General features: G+C 38.0%; 3 protein-coding genes across 6 annotated transcripts; 2 read left to right on the forward strand and 1 right to left on the reverse strand.

Moving 5' to 3' along the window:
* Positions 1-12: 12 nt before the first annotated feature.
* LOC136262757 (RNA cytosine-C(5)-methyltransferase NSUN2-like) lies at positions 13-14,838 on the reverse strand. Of its 3 annotated transcripts, XM_066057156.1 has the most exons (21): positions 14,708-14,838; positions 14,567-14,640; positions 14,416-14,508; positions 14,261-14,358; positions 14,111-14,215; positions 13,941-14,046; positions 12,385-12,456; positions 9,139-9,229; positions 8,953-9,089; positions 3,961-4,019; positions 3,831-3,905; positions 2,503-2,633; positions 2,239-2,312; positions 2,029-2,156; positions 1,339-1,887; positions 1,048-1,134; positions 860-995; positions 684-761; positions 492-630; positions 383-440; positions 13-335 (listed from the first exon to the last, which is right to left on the reverse strand). In XM_066057156.1, the coding sequence occupies exons 2-21, from the start codon at positions 14,627-14,629 to the stop codon at positions 89-91; spliced, it is 2,526 nt and encodes an 841-aa protein (XP_065913228.1). In that variant the 5' UTR covers positions 14,630-14,640; positions 14,708-14,838; the 3' UTR covers positions 13-88. The 3 variants fall into 3 exon arrangements, with proteins under 3 accessions (XP_065913228.1, XP_065913227.1, XP_065913229.1); XM_066057155.1 differs by having other exon boundaries at positions 14,567-14,725; XM_066057157.1 differs by lacking the exons at positions 13-335; positions 383-440; positions 492-630 and having other exon boundaries at positions 684-781; positions 14,567-14,726.
* Positions 14,538-18,790, forward strand: LOC136262762 (heat shock factor protein 4-like). 2 transcript variants are annotated; one of them, XM_066057164.1, is made up of 13 exons: positions 14,538-14,899; positions 14,984-15,092; positions 15,148-15,278; positions 15,333-15,448; positions 15,503-15,578; positions 15,632-15,696; positions 15,888-16,053; positions 16,166-16,241; positions 16,521-16,701; positions 17,425-17,530; positions 17,952-18,005; positions 18,285-18,369; positions 18,595-18,790. In XM_066057164.1, exons 1-13 carry the CDS (start codon positions 14,726-14,728, stop codon positions 18,654-18,656), a joined length of 1,401 nt encoding a protein of 466 aa, XP_065913236.1. In that variant the 5' UTR covers positions 14,538-14,725; the 3' UTR covers positions 18,657-18,790. The 2 variants fall into 2 exon arrangements, with proteins under 2 accessions (XP_065913236.1, XP_065913235.1); XM_066057163.1 differs by having other exon boundaries at positions 14,539-14,899; positions 17,407-17,530.
* A 189-nt stretch (positions 18,791-18,979) lies between these two features.
* Positions 18,980-22,171, forward strand: LOC136262764 (divergent protein kinase domain 1C-like). Its single transcript, XM_066057166.1, has 3 exons — positions 18,980-19,255; positions 19,315-20,163; positions 21,922-22,171. The coding sequence occupies exons 1-3, from the start codon at positions 19,052-19,054 to the stop codon at positions 22,126-22,128; spliced, it is 1,260 nt and encodes a 419-aa protein (XP_065913238.1). The 5' UTR covers positions 18,980-19,051; the 3' UTR covers positions 22,129-22,171.
* The last annotated feature ends 800 nt before the right edge of the window (positions 22,172-22,971 follow it).

A 22,971-nucleotide genomic window follows, 5' to 3' on the forward strand; every position in this document is an offset into this window, starting at 1 on the left:
CCATAGCCGCGCTCTGTATTATATCACGTGACGTATCATTGTACATTTAATGGCATAATTAATTGATTTCATCATTACAACAAGAAACTCATGTGTTATCATTGGCTTCTAAACATTGCTCTGTTGCAATGTCATCTATTTCATCTTCCTGGAACTTTGTTTTGTCTTCAGTGTCTTCGCCATGCCTGCTAATTGTGGTGAGAGATTGTTCATTGTCCACATCCATCCCTAGTAACACAAGATAGTGGTAGCGATCAGGACGTCCCACAAATAGCCGGCACGATTTGGCCGCTAGCCAAGCTGACAAGAATATTGGATGTTGTAATATTCTAGCCCTGAGGTAGAGAATTGGCATGAGTGTTCCCTATTTTTAAATGCTTACATTGTCTCTTCTGATTGGCTGGTGCTGGGATAGTACCTCAAAATAACTGGTCCCACACCTATGTATAAAAAAGATTGATTTTGTGTGTGTGTGTTTCGCGTCTTTTCACCTAGGCCACTTGCGGAGTCATTGAGCAGTTGTGACAAGCTGGTTAGAAGTGGGTTTGGCTCCTGTAACAATGTCTTAACATCACTGGCTGATATGCTTACTAATCGCCGTGATAAAAATGGAAGCACAGTCGTAGTACCCTACATGACAGAAAACAAGCACAACTCACAATAATAATCCAAACAATAATCACCTCCTGTGAAAATCTGAATGGACAAGATGCTTTATTGAGTGGACAACGACTGAGAGCTCTAATCCCAGTGTTTATTATCTGGAAGGGAAAGTAATGAACTGACAAGTACACAGAATGAACACACACATGCGCACGCACACACACGCACGCACGCACGCCCATGCACACACACACACCTTTACACTGCTGCCATTTCTAACAACTAATTCTCTGACCAATGGAGACGTCAGGTAGACATTTCTCTTCTTTCCAGATTCAGTTCTAGTGAGAAGCTGTCCAACTGGAAAATCATTCTGAAAGCCATAGTACTCCCTATTGGATATAGCACCATTAAATCATACGACAACTCCAATTGACTTCTCACATAATCAATTTCCAGTCAGGGTCTGCAGGGGACAGAAAGACATACGGATCTTCTTTAAAACAGCCATGCTGCCTTCGCTTGTGGTACCTGTAACCAACATGTTAAAATTGTGGCTTGAATATTATGTTAATGACATTACTACATACAAGCACAGACAGAATTACATCAGCTTAACATATGTCCCTGACTTCAATGGTTGACTTAGCAAACTACACACTACAAACTAGTACTAACCACAACACATAACATCTTGTAGTACAAGTACAAGTTTATTAAACATCACTGACTTACAGGTTGTATGCAGCTGGTGGCTTAACCACCAAGCCAATACAGCTGCTGGTCTTTTCAGGATCAGTTCCTTCAGGTAACTCAGTTGGGCTGCTATGTCCTTGTAAAGTTGGCAAGGTCATTTGTAATTGCTCTTCTTGTGTTCCTGTCTCTGTCTGTTGTTCTTGTAGCTGTATTTGTTCATGAGCTTGTAACTCTTGTGCTTGCAGTTGCTCCTCTTTCATTTGTGTCAAGTCCTCTTGTATCTGTGTCTGTTGTGTTTGTTCTGCTGTTTGCTGCTCTTGTAACTGTGTTTGTTCATAACTCTGTTCCTCTTTTATTTGTCCTTTCTTTGTTTCTACTTGTTCTTCAGAATTTTGTTTTGCTACTCCTTCATCTGGTGTTGTTGTCCCATCACTTGGTGTGGGTTGGTCAGTTTGAGTGTCTGTTGTTGGCTTCACTGGTGGATTAGTTTGTGAAACTTTCTTGCTCTGCCATGGTAAAATGTCACTCTTTTCTAATACTGCTACAAAAAATCCTCCAGTGTCTTGATGGTGTGGTAATATTCTGACACTACATGGTGAGAATATCACTGTGACTCTGTGTGTGTTGTGTCTGTCCATGTGTGCGTGTAGGGTATGTACTCCATATGTGTGCACGTGGGTGCATGCGTGTGCGTGAGTGTGGATGCAGTGTATGGTGCCATGTACACACCATTTTTCTAATCCCATCAATTGTGCTTCTTCTACAACAGGGGGAAACATTGTCTCCACCAAAGGACGAGGCAACAATGAATCCGTACCATCGCTCCAATCCACCCATTCACCACCTTTACCCAGAACCTTATGAAATCAAACCAGGCACAATGCCACGATAATCAGATAATACACACCAATTATCTCCCACATGTTTTAACCCACTCACTTTCCATGTGTTCATGCCAGGGATACGCTTGAGGCCATTCAGCCAACCAGAAACATCAACTAAGTGTACAGCACCTGAAAAATAAAAGAAAATTCAAACATGTAATGTTGTGTAAAAGTGAAGGTACGTATTGCAACAAAACATTAAGTCACCTAGCCTCTTAAACAAGACCACCTCATTTAACCAATTCCAAACATAGCTAAGTTGTAATAATGGTGTACATCCGGTCCCAAAGGTAGCCCCCTATTAAAGAGTTCTACTGACCCTTGCATTGTTTCAACACAGCTGCGACTATTGCTTCATTTTCAACAGGATTGAATGAGCATGTCGAGTATACTAGTCTTCCATTGACAGCCAACAACTCCAAACCTCTGGTGAGAATCCTCAGTTGAAGCCTGTAGGGGGAAATATAGAATTAACACAAGGTACACAATAAGAGAACCACTAATAACATTAAGTCACCAGTTGTGCAAACTAACACTCTATAAATATCTTTGTTATACCAGTAACTAAATTTGCAGCTGGAGGTTTGTAACCATGTGTGTGTTGTGTGTTGTGTGTTGTGCAATCTCTACACCACACCCCCTATTCTTTACCCTAGAAACACAGAAGAATGGGACACAAAAGTTTTTCATCCAAGGATATAGAGGAGGTTTTCTGCCTTAACAAATCGTTTCTCCATTGTTATAAAATTACAGCAGTTTTCTTGTATTCAGAGACTACTCATGATTTTTAAAACCACTAAAACTGAATACCCCATTCTGTGGTTCAACACACCCAACATACAGCATGTGCTGATACACTCCTGTGACCAAGGGACCATTCCAAGAAGAACTTTAGCATTTACAAAATATCAGGCAATGGAGCATTTCAATACATAGTACACAACATTGGTTTCTAATACTAAGTTAACACATATGAGGTTGGAAACATTTACTGTACAGTCTGCAATGCAGACACTGTTACAGCTGCATGAGTATATACGTGTATTACTGTAACATTGTAATAGAATCTCAAATATCATGAACTTGGTATGCGTACAAACTTTCGAGGTACGTAATTTTCGCGGATTAACAAATTTCTGTAGTTAAATTTTTGAGGATCACTTGTATTTCACTGAGGTTACCTAATAGAAAGCATAGAGTTAACCCTAATAATTGTTTAACGGTCGAGGATGAAAATTTCACGGAAAGCCAAGCAACCACAAAATCCACAAAAATTAGTTCCCTAGAAAATGTGCACATATATGGTAAATCTCCTATATTGGTTGCATAAATGGTCTTGATTCTTTACCAAAAGAGGGAAAAATTAATGGAGAATGGACTAAATTTTTGGTTCCTAGAAAAGACCAGGAACTACAACAAGGTCACCTGTATAAAACAACCAACTACTGCCTGCTTAGATTAAAGTACTGTATTAGAGGAAGTGGTTGATCAACTTTAAATTCCTCAAGTCGGATAAATTTTTGTAGTAATTTGTCTAGAGCAGCCACTTGCTTATTAAGGACAAGAACCTTTGATCTGATGCTAATATTTGGTTAAGAGATGATTACAGCTTTTCCTATACCATCAAGAGTTCATAATCTGACGTACTTGTGCAAACCAGTGCTGAGGTTGGAGCTCCACGTTTTCCAGATCATGGGATTCTTCCGCATAGTCCCATCACCGCTACATAACACATGACATACCACACACTATGTCATGTACACACCACACACCACACCTGCAGGGAACATCACAGAGTATACGATCGTAAGAGAGTGCAACACGAGTTCCACAATCCTAAACAAGTTAAAATCAGATAACATTATGTATGTATTTATGTGTGTGTAGTGTACCACGCAGTGTATGACAATACTACAAGACATGTTAGTGTAGTGTTTACTAACCCACAACTTATTATTGTGCACACACAACTTTATTTACAATGTAACCAGAAGCCACAAAACTACAGGAAATATTCATATACTATCATTTCAGGCTATCAACAATTTACAATTTTATGGGCACAAAATTTCAGTTTTTTGTTCTTTCACCGGTGGACAGCAGCACCCACCTCAAAATAGTAAGTAATATGCAACTCTCATTTATATTCAATAGTTAATGTACTAGCTTGTAAATTTAGATTGTACATTTAATTTAATATTAAATAACACAGCTATAACGGCACTCCCATCTTCTCCACAACTCACTAAAAAAATTTGGGCCCAAAAGATTAGTACACATACAAACCCTGTGTAGACCTACACAGAACCTATTATATGAGTAACAGCACTTCACTACAGGAACAGTGCTCCATCTTTAAAGCCCAGCTTCAGATCATCACACTACACACATCACCTGGCTAACACACACAAACAGGCTGGCTACACAAAGCACAGCAAATGATCCTGACAACATAACAAGTTGTTTATGGCCATCAATTCTAGCACTATGAAGCCATGCCAGAACTGTTTATGAAATGTCCCATAGATTTTTAGTACAGACAATTGACACACAAACATGTTTACACCACATGAGAACATAGCTACTTGTACAGTACAAAACTATTGGGACTGGACACAAGTTTAGTGATTTTGGTGAGGGCTCAGGCGAACGTGATCCAGTATTTTAAAAATAATTATACTACATACATTTTTGGTAATACTGTTATTAAACGCAAATAGTTTGACGAATCGGACAATCAAACATTTTGACAATAAATGAAACATTTCACCACTGTATTGAAGAATACACTAAAGGTAAAATTTTGAAGAATTACAATGGAAATCATCAAAGTTACCAATTCCCATTAATTTTTGTGCTATACAATACCTTAAGGCAATATTACAGAGTGGTGCCCTAAGTACATCCATGAAGAAAAAAACAACAAAATTTTGTGAATATTTCTGCTAACAAGTACTCCCCCACAAATCTTCTCCAAAATAGCACTTAGTTTATAGCACGGGGCTTATTGAATCTACCTATGTAGGTATGCTGTGTGTTATATTAGAAAAAAGTTCATAAACAGTTACAAGGTATAGAGCTACTGTGACTATATGTATTATTATCATAATCAGAAATATACCACAATGTGAGGTCATACTAGCCTTATTTAGAAGTGTGCATTAATTAGAATATTGTGATAAATACTAAACTAGCTGATTATCCTGTTAACTGAACAGAATGAAATTCTAATACAATACCAAAATAACCAGTTTACGTAGTATAAATGTACAGGTTACACTACCCTAGGCTCACTGTGGCTAAAATAATAACAGGTAAGTAATTGGTGACTTGATCAATGTGATGTCACCTTGATAGTTGAATGAAAGCATTAGAGGTTGATTAGCCAGTTATGCTTACTAAACAACTATGTTAACTGGATAACAGTCTACCCTCCAGCTGCTTATTACAGTTTAATTTACTGTTTATTTTATCATCTCAACTGATAGGAGCCTATCAGATAACAAAATAATTGTTAAGATGGTGATTACATACATGTTGTTAATTAATCACCCAGATTATGTGATAATTACCACGGAAACAAGGCACTCCATACTGTATTTCAAATAATTCTAAGAATTTCTGTAAAGCAAAGAACTGTATGTTGTTCCATTGTGATATTCGATTCGAATTTTTACTTATTTTTGGTGTTCAAATTCATCTTCTAAGAGGTGTAGCTGTTCAACTACTTACGATAAGTGATCTGGCAGAAACATTACTGTAGGGAGTTCATCTTGGACTAAACAATAAGTGCTGAATAGCTAGTGATATTCACCAGTCTTGGTAAAACTTATCCATTACATTTAATATAAATGATTCCACCAACTATTTTATCACGCAAAAGTTTTACATTACAAGGTGAAATCAAGTAAATACACATGAAAGATGAATTGTTATAAATCCCAAAATACACGATCACAGATCATTCCAAAAGATTCATTTTTGGCTTTCAACACAGTTTAGTTCTGTCATCCTCAAAAGGACAACACTCACTTTTTAATGTTCTAGAAGATGCCATTGTACAACACATGGACTAGCTTCCCTAATAGTACAATCACTTCTTCACATGCATGAGCTAAAAGATTGATTAAAGCAACAAGATCTTTACACTCCATGATACAGCCTCACTTGAAGGACCCTCCAAATAAGACAACACTTATCTTCTCTACATTTTCTGACGTACTCCTCTACTGATACGATGTCACCTGTAAGACAACCTTCCTAATCCCTACTGCTATAGCAAAACATCGTCAAAATCAGCTTGTCTCAAACTATATCCACCACAGAAATGTTCCACTGTGTGTAACACACAATAAGACAACACAATAAGACAACACTGTTGATTAGCAAGTAAACTGAATGAATGACGTGTACAACTTATTTCATTTTAGTGACCTAAGTTGTTTACTTGTTCACATACCCCAGTGTGTAGGAGTATCAGTGGGCTAGTCATCTTGAGGTATTTAATTTTAAATCAGTATTACATATTTTTGGCACATGACCTCACCAACCAGATTATAATAGCAAAGACCATCAAATAAACAGACACGACTACACATAATCGCTGGAACAGTAACACAACAAAGACGCCAGAGACACAGATTTGATTGACAATTTTTATAGCAAATAACACTGTTGATGTACTAGCTTTGTATTCTTTTGGGCTGGTCCCCTGGATGCATCAGACACAGTCTGTTTTATGATTACACAACCACCCACTGACTTGCCATCTAGTTTAAGGTAAATTCCAATAGTTTTGGTAACGGGTGAATCCCACAATACATTACGCATTGGGCAAAATGACGAACCAGGGTCAGAAACTGTGCACATTAAAAAAGCATACCTAAAAGCTTGATACTGTATCTTAGTCAACATTCTGTATCCTTACTCTCCTCACAGTCTCATGTGCCAGGTATGAGTACATAATATGCTATGCTACAAGTGGCAGAGTGGAAACTGGGTTGTTGTGCGCATGCTTACAAGAGTACTTAAACTACTGTACAACAGTCGGATCAGAGAGACAGAGAGACACAGAGATGCTTACATTAGCTGCAAACCCTCATAGGATTTGGTAAAAACTCTTTTCTCCCTAAACATCAAATAATGACAAATATGTGATCATTCTTTCACTCCAGTTCAGTTAATACTCTCCAATAGTTGAAAATATTCCTAAGCATAATATAAAATTTTCACTCAATTTTTTTCCACTGACATAATTATATAATTACTGGTTCCTGGTAAAATCCTAAAAAACACTTCTGGTTTGCTATATTGTTAGTTTTAGCCTTGTATTGTCTGAATTGCTCACCATTGTTACAAGCTCCTTAGACAGAATTGATCCCCATTCATTGGTGAACTTCTTCAAAGACTGTCACCCTCCTCCAAAGACCTGAGTGCTGCCAGCAGCCTTGGAACTTTCCGCCATGACAATTTTACACACTTGTGGAAAAGCATTCATAACTTTGCAGCAGATGGGGTTATTAAAAAAAAAAACTAGCTGCCATCTTGCTGGGCACGACATGGCGAATCTGAATTTTATTTCAAGTCCATGCGTTAAAGTGTGCAGAACAGATGGGTGTCAGAAGAAGTATCCCCTCGATATCAACGGCCTTTACTACTTTCCCATTTACCCAATTGTTAAAACTTATTTATCATTCAAAAACTTATTCATCAAGAATTCCATTAAATGTTACCCAATCTCTGTAAATCGAAGTATGTGGATGTTACAGAGGTTTCTACACAACTGTTTACTTAGAGCCACTATAGTGGCATTTGGGGTTAAAGGGTTAATTAACCCTTTGGCCCTGGGAAATTCTAAAAAACAAAACCAGGAAATATGGTACTTTCTGAAAAGCTGTCTGTCTGCGCTCCAACTATGGTAGTGTGCACAAAAAACTTTGCAGCATGGACGAAATATTTCATGAACATTCATGAAGGCTTACTTGCCATGAACAGCTGGTGAATTTACCAACTGTTCATCAAGTAAACTAGCGTGTTCCCACTCTATGTTCATGAACTATATAGTGACTGCTGTTACCAGTCCTACCAAAGTAAAGGTTGACAGAAGCAGCTAGGTTAGGTGAAATTTAAGGACGATTCATTAACTTACGACTCTATGAATTTCAGAAAAGAAGCAAAAGAACTCTAAACAGCTGTGTGGATATATGCCACTTTAGTCAATTAACCAGTTCGTGAATGCTCATGACAAGATCGTGAAGCATATTACATGAATGGTTCATGACATACTCTTGGAGCAGTGTTCATGAAAATTCAAAGTTTTTTTGTGCATAACTCACCAACCACTGTACAAATTAACTCCAGACTTGCTGCACTTTATCCGTCATACATACGACCAATCATACGTACGTGTGACATGTGCAAATTTACCTTTTCAAAATTCCTTCTACATTCATTTCATGGTATGCAGAAAAAATATGATTTATTTGTATCCACAAACGCAAAGGAGATTTTATGGCACTGTTATGGTCAAATGTCTATCTGTTTGTTTCATGTCAATGGTCAGTACAATAGAAAGTAACACCTGCTAGTATATAGTTATAAGTATCAACCACCACAATACTAAGCCAGAATGGCATTTGAGTTAATTAGAAGTTGAGTAAAAATTTCCACTGGTATATACTGACTGCTATATTTTTTTACGTATCTCACACTTTTTAGAGGTTTTACATGCTACACCATAGACACACATACTACACACAGGCAGACGGACCTTATGATAGTACAGCTGAGGAAACACCGAAGCATCATGGTTGGTCACCATAAAACAAGGAGAGTTTAATCTCTTAGCTTGATGGACCAACATGTAGCAACGCTTGGCATCAGCATCATTAGCGATAACCACACCATCTGAAGTAGTGACAATGATAGCAGAACTAACTAGTTAAGCTAGCCTTACCTGGGATAGGATTATCAAGGGTGTCTGCAGTGTGCAGGAATTCTATTAACTGAGCAGTCTTAGACCCTGGAGCAGCACACATGTCCAATACCTGCAATATGTATACTGATAATAAATGAGGACATATAATGCTTCATATATACAGTGTCCATTGACATCATTTTAAGTTAGTAACGGTTACTAGATGCGATACTTTTGAAGCAAAAGTCAATGGCTCACATGCAAGAATATAAAACATCTTGTGTTTGTGCATAACTAAAGAGAGACTGGTGAATATATACTGCGATAGGGTGTATGTTGAGTGAGTTACTTTTATTAATAGCCAATTCAAGAGCAGGAATAACAGCAGACTGCAGTACAAACCAACAAGCAGCTGGCCCTGTTTCTTCCAGCTGCCAAGCGATATTACTAAGCAACAAAATAACAAAGCAACTATGCCACAGTTTCCTTTTTAATTTTTTGCCAGCTTTCTTCAGCTCATATTGTCTCATGCGTTCATGAAGATAACCTGTGTTTATACGGAAAATATTTATGTGATGTCAAATGGATACCCTCTATAGCTGCTGTTTTCTATGGCATTTAAATTTATATTTTTATGTATGACCAATTCTCACATACACCACAAAGCCCCTATACATCATTGGTGCCAAAAAATTGCTTCAAATGTTACATTTTTGATTGAGGTACAGTGTGTTACTTATTGGCATAGCAAATAGTGTTGCACCGATTATCAGATCGGTTATCGGAAAACCCATATATCAGCTGTATTTTTTGTATATCGCTATCGGATTGGCATCATGACAATAAAAGGAGCAGATTCAGATATATGTATTTATATAGAAATGTATGCTCACATGCACCAAATGATACTTATAAATGCATCGAACTGCATTCTGTAGCATTGCAATGCTGTTATTACTGCTTAAATGTCCTGTCAGCTATATTAATAGAAAATTTATTCAATATTGGTTATCAGAATATCGGCAAAAAATCTCATATCGGTGCAACGCTAATAGCAAACAGAAAAGAGGGTGCACACAAGATAACATGACACAGACAGGCTATAAAACAGTTTAGAAGATAGTTACTTCTATGCATTTCTTTTAGGTGAGTTTGATTTTGATTATGATTAAAGTACCGGTAAAGGCACAGCCTGTATACCGGATCTGTACACAATAGTACAATTAACCATTACACAAAAGTAAATCTTGAATCAAATAAGTGATTATCTAATAAGGATTTAAAATTATTTATAGAATTTACGTTAACTACAACTGCAGGCAAAGCGTTCCAATCATTAATTAACCTATTTAAAAAATATTTTGATCGACAGTTTAATCTTGAGTGACATTTGAAAAGCTTAAACTGATGTCCCCTTGTAATAGTGGTATCAGAGTAGGTATATAGAGTGGAAAAATCTGAATTGAAGTATTATTGATAATCTTGTAAAGTAGTATCATATCACCTCTATGACGCCTGTAAGCCAGGGATGGTAGCTGTAGCGCTGCTAGTCTCTCTTCGTACGGTTTATCTCTTAATGATGGCAATAAACGTGTAGCCCCACGTTGGACTTTCTTCACTTTCCTTTGATCAAGTACAAAGAAAGGCCCCCATACTGCGTTACTATACTCAAGTGTTGGACGTACGAAAGCTGTAAATAATTTAGTCAACATATCAGAATCTAAATAATCAAAAGATTTCTTAATTAATCCTAGTAATCGATTAGCTTTTGCAGCAACCTCTGTGGTATGCAGGTGGAACTTAAGTTGGTGGTCCAAGATAATGCCCAAGTCTTGGTAAGAATCAATATTGTCAATAACTGGTCCATCCAAATAATATGGCCCATAGTGATGCACCGGTCCAAGGTGCATATGCTTGCACTTCAAAATATTGAACTTAAGTTGCCAACGAATTGACCATTCATAAAATAAGTTCAAATCCAGTTGTAGTACTGAATAATCCTCACTAGTTCATACAACACGGAAAATCTTAGTGTCCAGGGGCGTAGGAGAATTTTTTTAAGTGGTAAGGCAAATCCAAGTCTCTGAAGACCCCGTGCAATTGTATAGCTTAAATTAGGTAAATTATGTACTATAAGAGTTGCTATTCTAGGGGGTCTGGGGGAATGCCCCCCCAGAAAAATTTTGAATTTTAGCTAATCTGAGAGTGCATTTTGGACCATTTCTGGGCATATTTCCCTGCTACTGATTTAGAATAATAGCTGTATGATTATACCTAACTGCATGCATTGATACATGCTTATAGTATTATACTAGTAGGACATGTTAGTTAAGAAGCTAACTAGGTTATAAAACAGTATAGTTAACTAGCATTATGTATTCAATGTTAGCTGTGCATATAGGTAGCATGAATACTTTTACTATAGTTCAGGCTGCATACACATTTATATCATATTTTATATACAGAATAATGATGTGCTGCTTAGTGTGCATTTGAATAGTCAACTAATAATAGCTTTGGGAATCCCTCCCGGGTAATCACGTTACGTGTTATAATCAAAAACCATTTGCGTGACCCTCGTGCGTGACTGTAAAGGTTAAGGCTTTCTTGACTCAAACGATTACTTATATTGCCTAACAGTCCTTGAGTTTTGAATCCTACCGATTGTTCTTACCGATGTGTATTCTAGCATGAATCAAAAGTATGCGTATGCTATGCTCTGCAACACTAGCAATACGATCTCCGGATATTTCTAAAAATTGGATCAAAATGTGGTGAGGCTCTTGCCTTACTTGTCGCACCACTTCCTACGCCCTTGGTGTCATCAGCAAACATATACACGGGACTTGATACAACCGAAGGTAAGTCATTGACAAACATCGTGAATAAGATGGGACCCAACACTGAACCCTGTGGGACTCCACTTGTAACAGGAATGGAATTAGATTTCTTTCCATTAGAGTTCTGCTTTCTCAGCAGATTACCAATGCAGTTAACAAAATACAAAATTAATTATGAGAATACATTAAAATTTAATATAACCAAAAACTAATTAGTTAGCTAAATAAACAACAGCATTCTATCCAGGGTTGATTAATTGCCAACACTGTATATGGAGTCTGGTTTTCAGACATCATCTGTAAAGTTTGAAAATCGATTGGGGAATTTAAAAGCTTGAACAAAAATGGTTTCTAAGGGATAATTCTATTAAAATAAGAAGGATAGTTCTGAAAATGTGTGCATGCATGTTGAAATATCTCTACCTGTACACCACATCTACAGTACCTTATGGTTGGGTAGCACATCCAGTAGTAATGGAGGGATCATACTGACTGCCTCTTGACGACTGATGTTACCCTGTAAGAGAATGTGTTAATGGATTAGTGTGTGAGTGGAAGTTCGTTTACACCTTGTGTGTGTGTGTGTGTGTATGTGTGTGTGGTGTGTGTGTGTGTAGTGTATTACCCTGTAAGAGAATATGTAACTTTGTATGTGTAGGTAGCTACTGATCCTCATTCATGCTATCCCAGGTGACTATCAGTGAGGAATATCAAGCTTGAGTCAGCCATTGTTCACATGACTGTTCAATACGCGAGCCAGGGATTGTGCACGTCAAATAATCATAAGCGCACAATGTATAACAAGTAACTTGTACTAAAATAGTACATTGAGTAAGCTACATGTACAATGTTAAAGTGACTGAAAATGTATTCCCAACCAGTTGCTACTCCTTTGGTTGGGAGAATGTCAATGCATTGATGAAGAAAAATGGTTAGGAGTCTACTGGAAACATGGTACATCACAGATACATTACACAACGTGTAGAAATTGCTGTGTACCCAACCAAAGCAAATTACAATCCACACCGAGTGTCTCAGAATGTGTTCATGTAGTAGCCATAGGCAGTGGGGATAGGGAGCTGAAAACTGTTTGATTTCTCTAATTTAATATAACATTTAGATACCCTCTAATAGAGCAATCAAGATGCAAAAAGTGTGTTCCTAATTATAGCAGCCTTACCAAAATTCTGCTGTATGTAGCATACATGCACAAGTGTAGCAGGTGGTGGAACTGAAATAATGATTTTTGGGGACCAAATATAAGTGTCCTAATTATAAAGGTGAATTATTTTCTTATGACCAAATGCTACTTTGGCAACTCAACTAATTATAAGTCTCTAGGCTGCTTCCAAGTAGTGGACACTATCAGATTGATGTTGATTACAGTTCTATTAGAGCATTTGTTTGTATCAATTAACAGTACAATATCTTAAACCACCAAAATTGTTAGGGGGTTAATTTACATTGTGTGGACAGATTAAATTTGCATATAAGCAGATAGGTCACTATCGATTCCCTGGGACTATCTTGATATTGGATGGATTATGATTCCAGCTACCAGTGGTGTGTGTCTTAAATGTATTTTAACAGCTATCAGCAACTCTCTAAAGAACTGTTGAGCTATTTACAAATTCTTCACTCCCAGACCTCAATCACGGTGTGTACATGTTGGCCAGATCAAGGACCCAACCTTGTCCATTAAGTCAATTAAGAGAGCAAGCATTCTACCACACTCAGCAATGTTGAACGGTACACATACCAAACTTCTACAGAGCTCTCTATTTCCCTTACGTACATATAAACTTTCAGGTAGTACGTACCCCAGTCAACAATGAAGAGGTTCACTCATGAGATTTGTCCTGACAAAGTACATTAACTACAGTACATGATAGCTCTATCACATGGGTTGACAAAATGTCTGTACTAAGTCAACATCTAGAGCTCATTGATGACTCAGTGAGCTCCTGTGTGCTGTTCAAAAACAGATTGTACACATTTTACCTGCTCGTTTTCTTTTACTAGGAAATTATGGAATTGCTTCACAAGTGGACTCTTGCGGATGAATTTCTTGCTCAGTGACACATGCCATGCTAGATTGTCTGGGTACCTATGAAGGAGTGTCACAATGTACACATACACACGCACGCACGCACACACTCTACTACACATACCATGGTATAGGCTGGGGCAGTGGAATATTCTCTCCATCCACTTCAATCTTATGCAGCTCAGTAAAAAACCTCTCTTGTAAACACTGCCTCAAACAGTGAGCATCACTACATATACAAATAGCAAGATACATAGAGACAACAATTATATACCTATTGGTTGTTCCAGTAATACGAAAAGTAGATGGAAGCTCCTGTCTTAAAATACTCATAAACTGATCCCATTCTGCATCAAGCACTAGCCTCTGCTCCTAAAGCAACATGTATTATATGCACACCCACTACATCACAGAATTGTGCAATACAACCTTGTAATACTTCTCAAATAATGGGTTCTCTTTAATTATTTCTTTGTAGTTAGGCCTGTCTGTATTTTTTTGAGCATCCCTTCGCCTACTCTTCTGGATAACAGAGTATGCATGTGATTCGAGTACGTGGTGTGCATTAATAAGAGTGCACCTTGGACTTTTTAACTGCTTTCGTTGCCGAATCGTCTTGTTTCCTTTTCTGTTGGCTGGACATAGCTCCCCGACCTATCAGTGCACGTAGAACAACAATAACACTACAGCGCGAAATATAAGAGTCATTTACAGTACGTACCTCGGCTCGTAGTCGTTAATGATGGCTCGAATGATGAACCAACAGCATTTGGTGGAACTTAGAGTGGACCCACCAGTGGTAGAAGTAAAACATGAAGAAGAAGAAGATGGCCATGAGATTACAAATTTTATATTGAAAGTTTGGGGAATGGTGGAAAATCCCGATTACAATCATTTGATTTCCTGGACTTCAGTGAGTTGTAACGCCTCAAAGATATAGCTGTTTCTTCGTGTATAATTACATTCATGTTTTAACGGGAATTGTTTTGTGCTGCAGGATGGTAAAAGCTTTACAATTCACAACCACCATGCTTTTTCACAACAAGTTCTGCCAAAATTCTTCAAACACAACAAATTCAACAGCTTTGTGAGACAACTGAACCTGTGTAAGGTTTATGGTAATATTATTATACCCTCTACCCTTTGCTGCTTATTGCACAGACGGCTTTCGTAAAATGACAAGATTGCTTCAAGGAACGTTGTCTAAAGCTTTCCAGGTGGAACCAATTGAATTTTGGCACGCAAATTTCAGACGTGGCCACCCAGAGTTGTTACACTTGCTCCAACGAAAGGTTGGTGATATTAATTTTGATCTAATCTTTGAGTATTTAATGTGTGCATTATAGTCACCACAGCATAAAGATTTTACAAAGTCTGAAGATCTCTCCCAAGTATTGAGTAGTGTCCATGAGTTAAGAGGACGTCATGAAGGGATAATTACTGATATCACTTCCTTAAAACAGTATGTTAACTGATAGTGGTTGTGATTGTGGGTTTAAGTTCTAAACATCCACAGCGAGAATGATATGTTACAAAAAGAAGTAGTTCAACTTCGACGGAAAAGTCGCCAGCAAGAACATGTGTTGAATAAAGTAAAAAAAAGAGTACAATTTATTAGTCTTTTCTAATTATTCCCCACCGTCAGGTGATCCATTTCATAGCTCATATGATTTATCAAGGAAGGCTTCCAGGAGCAATGAAACGGAAAAGGTAGGCATGTCACACATTTGTAAGCCGCTATAATTCTATTTAATGCATCTTGGTGATGTGTTATTTCTTTCTGTCTGTACAAGCTGCTTGTCATTTAGTGTTTGGTCTTATGTATATCATTATGCATGGCTTTTGGGGGTACAAACTGTCACTATGTATTTAAAATGTTCTGGATGTGTGTATTATTGCAGGCAAGCATTGTCTATTATGCCGGCTGATGAAGGGCCAGCACAAAAGATACAGCGACAGTCTGCTACTTCACCTGCCACCATTGGAGATATTGTGGACTTTACTGGCGTACGTATGTTAGATCAGGATGGTGATAATGACCAACAGTTATTTGAGTCTCAGCTATCTGTAAGTATTGTGTGCGTGTGTGTGTGCGTGCATGTGTGTGTGTGTGTGTGTGTGTGCATGTGCGTGTGTGTGCATGTGTGCCATTATAGTACTATTAATATTTTTCTTATAGCCTACTAGTGTTCTCAGTGGAGACTATTCCCTCCCATCAGCCTCTGTTGCTTCTTCACTACCTACAGAATATACATGTGAGTCACTCTAACCAGTACGTTGTATTTAGCCTTTACCTTCACACCTATTATTTTATTTTATTTTTTCATAAAAGCACTTCAATATGAGTCAAAACAAATTAATGAAATCTGTAATTTTTAAGCCAATCTGTGGCCAGCAATTGAAAACCATTTTAGAAAATACATGCAAACATTTCTAGTGTTATTGATTTGCAGGATAGATGTAAATCAACTAGACACTGTAGTTATTATAGAATACAGGGTGGTGTGAAATATATTCACTTGATCCAATCACAGCTCTAGAAGACTTGTCTTCCGTGGCCAGTGGCAGTCAACGTGACCTCGGCATGCAGAACACTCTGGAGCTATTAGAGCCACTATCCTCTGGCTTGTCCCCCACTGGTACCCTTGATGGTAACAGTTACAAAATGCCAGATATCGGAGTTGGAAATGATGTACATGAAATAACTCACGATAGGTATGAGCTGAATAAATGTGCTTGTGTAGTGTGTTGCATATTATGTGTGTGTACATTTTCAAGAATATTTGTAGTTCCCTTTAAATCAAAATTTTCTGTATGATAAAAACCAACCCAAACCTTTTGTATCACATTTCTTTATTAATTTTACTGAAAACAATCTTGTCTGAGAATCAAGTTAGTGAGCAGTTTGGCTGTTGTAAAAGGCTCGTTTGTGTGTGGCCTAATATGGCTACATATTTAATGTGGTATTTGACTTAAATATTTTTTTATACTAAGAGTGTGTGATTTTGAAGATACACATAGATTTATTCTGGTAATGCCGTGGTCAGTGTATCGATCAGCTTGATACAATATCATATATCAGTAAATCTCTAGATTTAATGACTTATGTAAATTGATAATCCCACTTAAATTTTTGTGTGCGATATGTAGGACGTTGGTGTTGTGTCATTGGTAGCTCAAGCTGACATGTTGGTTATACAAGGCTTATTATGAAATACTCAGTAAGATTAAAATGAATATGGCTCACATAATACTCACTAGTTAGTGTTAACAGCACAACAAAAGTGCTAGTTTTTGATTAGAATTATTATACTTGCTATTTTTTGCAATATCGTCAAGGCTGTGCTTTTCTAACATGATGAAATAATTGTTGACACACACAACCAACCTCCTCTTAATGTTGCGATGCATTACTTATAGTAAGCAACCACTTTTCAGCCATATTGGTATACTGGACAAGATGAATAATCATCAGAGTGATATTGATGCCTTACATGGCCAGATGACCAGCCAACTAAACATCGATCCTGAACTGTTGTCCGGCGTAAGTTATGTTGTAATTGCTGCTATATAAGTTTGCATGGTGGTGGTATGGACTGCTGGTACAGGTATGGTATTTACGGGCTATTGCATGGTCTCCTGACTCAGTGGAACTTATCCCTGAAATGTAAAAGTTTGGTCAACAAAAAAAGGCACTTTTGATTCATTATATTGCAGCAAAAATAATGGAGTCAAAAGGTAGCATCATTTTTAGGAACCAACTAGGATTTCATGGCCTTAGCAAATAGTTACTAGGTTCCTTGTACTAAAGATTGAGTACAGTAAGCATTGTGACTAAACATAACTTCTGGACCCTTTATAGAAGAAGAATACAAGAAGGAGGGTTTGGAGCATGCACACACACACACATATATATAAATTTTATTCAGATACAGATAACATCTTGTGTGTGTCTGTTGGTCTAGTTCATCTCTTGTAAGAATACTGTATGTCCCAACTACGATTGTGACGATACCTCGGTGAGTAGTGTGTCAATGTCACCCTCTGTTTGTGTCACCATTACTTACTATTCATCACTTGCTAATGTAAGTACAGTGGAACCTGTTGATGTGGACGCTGGAATATTTGGACACCTGCAATCCTGCATATATCTGGACTCTTAGTAGCAGTCCTGAAGTATGCCTTAAATTGGCATGTAAGAACACTAGTTGGCCCCAGGTGTCCGTAATGGACAGTTCCCACTGTATGTGTCATCATCACATATAATTATGTCACCTCTTATGTATTGCCTACTATAGCGTCTGCTTGAGCTAATTAGTAGTGTTGATGTTGGAAACAGCCAGGACAGCATGGCCCTAGTACAAGCTGGACACTCCTCCCCTTGTGAGTGTGTGTGCGTGTGTGCATCCATCCATCTGTTTGTGTGTATGTGTACTGTATGTGCATGCACAGGAGAGAGTGCAATGTGTGATGTGTGGTGCACTTGTGATGTGTGGTGCTATGTGTGTTGTGTGATGCAATAATGTGACTGCACATGTGCATAAGGTGTGATGCATGTGTACTGTCCACTTGACTTGTTTATTTTCCATTCTTTCTCCTCACCAACAGTTGATATTGAGGAGTTACTGAAGAGGGATGATGACGAAGACACCCAACAAGATGATGTGTGACTCTATTAAGTACACAAACCACCTGTAGTTGTAGTTGACCCTCACTTTATTGTAATCACTTGTATCATGTCTATATATGTGTGTAGATTTTTTTTTTCTTTTAACAATCTGTAATTTTATTGTCAAGAAACTTATATACGGACAAAATTGGTACAAATCTGGACTGTTATAGAAATGACTAGTTGTTTTGTACTCCTTAGTCTGACCATACTATGGTCTGGCTTCACAGGTCACCCTGCTTTCAGGTAGGAAATTGCGTGTGTAATCTGTACAACAAGAGTCCAGACTGAAGGATACATAAAATAAAGCAACCAGGATATCTTTTGTAAATTTCCGCGCATTTACGGATGTCTTAGGGTAATGTCAGGGTTCACTCGTTGTGTAAGAAATTAACTATGCTAAGCTTCAGACGTTGGGCACGTTCAGTCTGCTGTCGCTGTAGGAGTCGTAGGTCATGTCAATTCGTTTTGATAGTATGGTGCTTTGGCGTGTTCTTCTTCGCATGCCTCTGTTATGAGCTACTGGAGGAGAGAATATCGCAAACGATCAGGGCAATAAAATGCAGCAACGAAGAGAGCGAAAATTTCCTACAGCAACTTGTAAGTGCAAGACGTCTTTCGTATTTTCCCGTATACTAACCCGTAATTCTACCCTGCAGTGTGTCAACTATACACGAGGCCTGGCCAGTGGTTCTCTGTGTTATCCGTTATGTACGGATGAGATCCGTTATACTGAGTGCTTAGGACATGGTGTTAAGCCTCATGTGCTGAAGGCAAGCTGGAAAGGAAAGGACATCATTTTGAAGGTAAAACGAATGCTACACGAGAAGAGAGTTATGAAGCACCTCACTGAAAACTCACCACCTTTTGAAGTCTTTGACAGAAACTATTTTGATGTCAACGTCAATTTATCATACATCAACTTCATCCTTAATGCCCACACGATAGTTGACAAGAAGGTGTTTGACTATTTGTATAATGAGTGTGCTGGAGGAGATGGTATTTTAACTTACCATGAAATGTGGTATTGTTTTACTCTTCTTGAGTCTGATGAATTCCTTCTGTCTGTGCTACTACAGGACACTCATAGTATTCCCAACTTATATGGGACGTGTGGAAGTGTTTTTGGAGTTGAGCACGTACCAGGTGAGTTGTTAGAAACTTTGTCAAGATTGTTACGTGATGAAAGGTCATGGACTACAAAAGCCAAATTAGGTTTGGCATTGTTGGATATGATAGAAAGGCTTGATAAGACTCCGTATGGGACTCTGTACTTGTGCGATGTGCAGTTCGCTAATTTTGGGGTGCACGAGTTGGACTCTGGTTATTTAGTAAAGCCGATTGATGTGGATATTGCTTGGCTGACGGCACAGATGAAGCAAGTGATGGTGGATGGATCAAGAGTGAAATGTAAATCAGATGATGACTGTCACTTCATCTCATGTCTCTCCAAATGTAATGCAGAAACTCATTATTGTGAGCCTCATTTCTACTCCAACAATTTGATTGTAAGTTCTGTATGCTTGTTCGGGTAGTCTATCATGTATGGGGAACTTCTTTGCAGGATATCTTCTTTGTACAATTGCAATTCTATTGCCAACAGTCCTAAGTCCTTTCATCTCTCCTGGCTCATCTTATAAACCTGATTTCAGTGCCTTTCAGTCAACTTTTTTTGTCATTTACAGGAGATCAAAACACTCTAATAGAACAGCCAGGTAATGTAGTTTATTGTGTAAAGTTGAGTACTTGAATTCTACAGTGTTTTGTAAAGTATCTATTATTGTAATAATACAGTATAGTAGTACTGTATACAGTAATCCCTCAATTATCCAAACATTCCATTATCTGAACTATGGAAATGACTGTTCTATTAGAGTATTTTGACGAAGGTATGCATTTTATTAGAGTATTTGAATGGAGTTCTCAACAAATGGGCTTCTATTATCCAAACTTTTAACTCACCTAGGTCACAATGTGTTCAGATAATGGAGGGAGCACTGTAGTAGGGATCCCCCCCCCCAAAAAAAAGACACATGATTCACAAAATTCCCCACTCTTATAATGGCAAAATGTATCTTAGCAAATTAGTCTTAGCATCTTAACATCAAAATAATAGAGTTAAAGTATGCATGCCTACCTGCTGCCTCACAAGGCTAGAGGCTAAATAATACATCATACGACCACCATTTTTAGTCACAATAAAAGCTCACCAGTGGCATATACCTTTTGGGGTTCCAACGAGTGCTTACCCTCTGTACCTTGTCTTATCTTCTGGTTGTCTTCTTCATGCCTAGGAAACCATATCAAGGTGTGAATTTTACATATCAGCGCTTTCAATATTTAGAAATCACTAATTTATTTAAAGCGCTTGTGCTACTTAAAGAGATATTACTAGTAGACACTGTACCTGCACAATAGGACTTTTACAAATTGTAATTGAGTAACACACCCTGATGATCTATCTGGACCAATAATGATTGAGAGATGAACATATTGTGTAGTCCAGTTGGCTGAGTCGTGCTTGAGATACTCTGATAAAGCAGCAGCCACTCTAATGCAACAGGTCACCTGTGAGTGGTCCCCCATCTCTCTCTACACGCACACACACACACACACACACACACACATGGTGTACACTATTCAGTGTCCACCATTGGACATACGTTCCACGAATCCACATGCTAGGTGTTAAAACAGCTGTTTTTACTCTTTGTGCTCAATTTGGTAGATGGTAACCCTTAGAGGCTTGCAACACCTCACCAGGGGTACGAGCATCGTCCTGGGCTTGACACAGAAACTCAAACTCGCAAGCTTAAGTCAGTTTAGCCAGTAAAAACAGTGTTGCCCGGGGTTCACCATGCAGAGGCACTGACTGTGAACGCACACACACACACACACACACACACACACACACACACACACACACACACACACACACACACACACATACACACACAAACACACACACACACACGGTGTACACTATGGTTCCCGGTCTTACAGTACCTTGAGGTGTTAGTTGTGTTTTCAGGGAATTTACCACCTCGCTGTCCATAGCACAATACGTTGTCACTTGTGTTTCAATTGGGGGTGGAGGGACCACATGCTACCATGTGTGGTCTAGGAGGATCATCTGTGACACTAAAAGTCTGGGGACTATTTGCAGTAACCTTTACAAATTTTGACAGTCAATTGTAGCATAACAATATAATATTAAATTCTTTCCAGGCCCTGTTTAAAGCAATATGTATTCTTTTTTTATGCAGAATATTTGCAGACTTATCTTTACTACGGATATAACACATTTCAAGTTTGGACTTTTCAGTGGATTCCCACCTGAGATCGAGCCACGTCTCTCAGTGCTGCTGCAAAAGTGCTCCATGCCTTCAAGCAGACCGTGGCCTCATACCTCACTTGTTACCATAGAACAGTTGAGAAACCTTCTACATGAAACCATCAACTTAAGTAATTAGGTATCATTATTTTCAATTATTTAATTTTGTATTTCAAATATCACATCAGTACCGTCGAAATCACATCGGTACCATCAAAAGTAACAATAGTAATATGTTTTGATACCCCATTTCTCCAGTACAATGACATCCTCACTGTAACAGACATTTCCTACCCAGAGTTTTGGAGTTGCTTTGGCCTACATTTTGTTTTCATGGAGAGCCATATCAATTTTTTGTGCTACTAGACATGGTGTTAGCTGTGGGTCTGCATTCCACGTGTGTTACTTGTGAATTAAAATAGTTAGCATAATGACCTCCAGCTACACAGGGCATATGTAAATAAGTTAATTTTATGTAGAATCACTATCTACCATTGTGATGGGTATATAGGCAGTAGAAACAGGAGATCATTCCTCCCTTCCCCTCGCTTTCATTTGCCAAAACTTGTAACAAAAAATCAAGATACTCTAATAGAGCAGTCAGTTGTTCTATATAAGAGAATTATTGACCGTTAAAAACTAAGTATCTATTTATTTACAAAAAATACACATTACTACGTAGTTAAATTTGGATTCTTGCATGCTAACCTCAGTGTTGTTCTATATATGATTGCAATTTGAATCAGAGTGACATAGTAACTTTTCACATGGAATTTACCAACAAGTATAGCATCTTCAAAAGCATGGTTGACTGGGTGATCATCTTCATTCAGTGATGAAGCATGTAAGTTGACAGTAAAATACTTTTGTGTAATGCGTGTCTGTAGCTTAACCTTCCCATGAAGATGTAGCTATGGTAACCAGCCATTGAAAACACCAGATTGTGAGTTGCTTGGACCATATTTTTTTTAAGAATTACAGT

The sequence above is a fragment of the Dysidea avara genome, chromosome 8 (genome assembly GCF_963678975.1).
Source record: "Dysidea avara chromosome 8, odDysAvar1.4, whole genome shotgun sequence".
NCBI lineage: Eukaryota > Metazoa > Porifera > Demospongiae > Dictyoceratida > Dysideidae > Dysidea > Dysidea avara.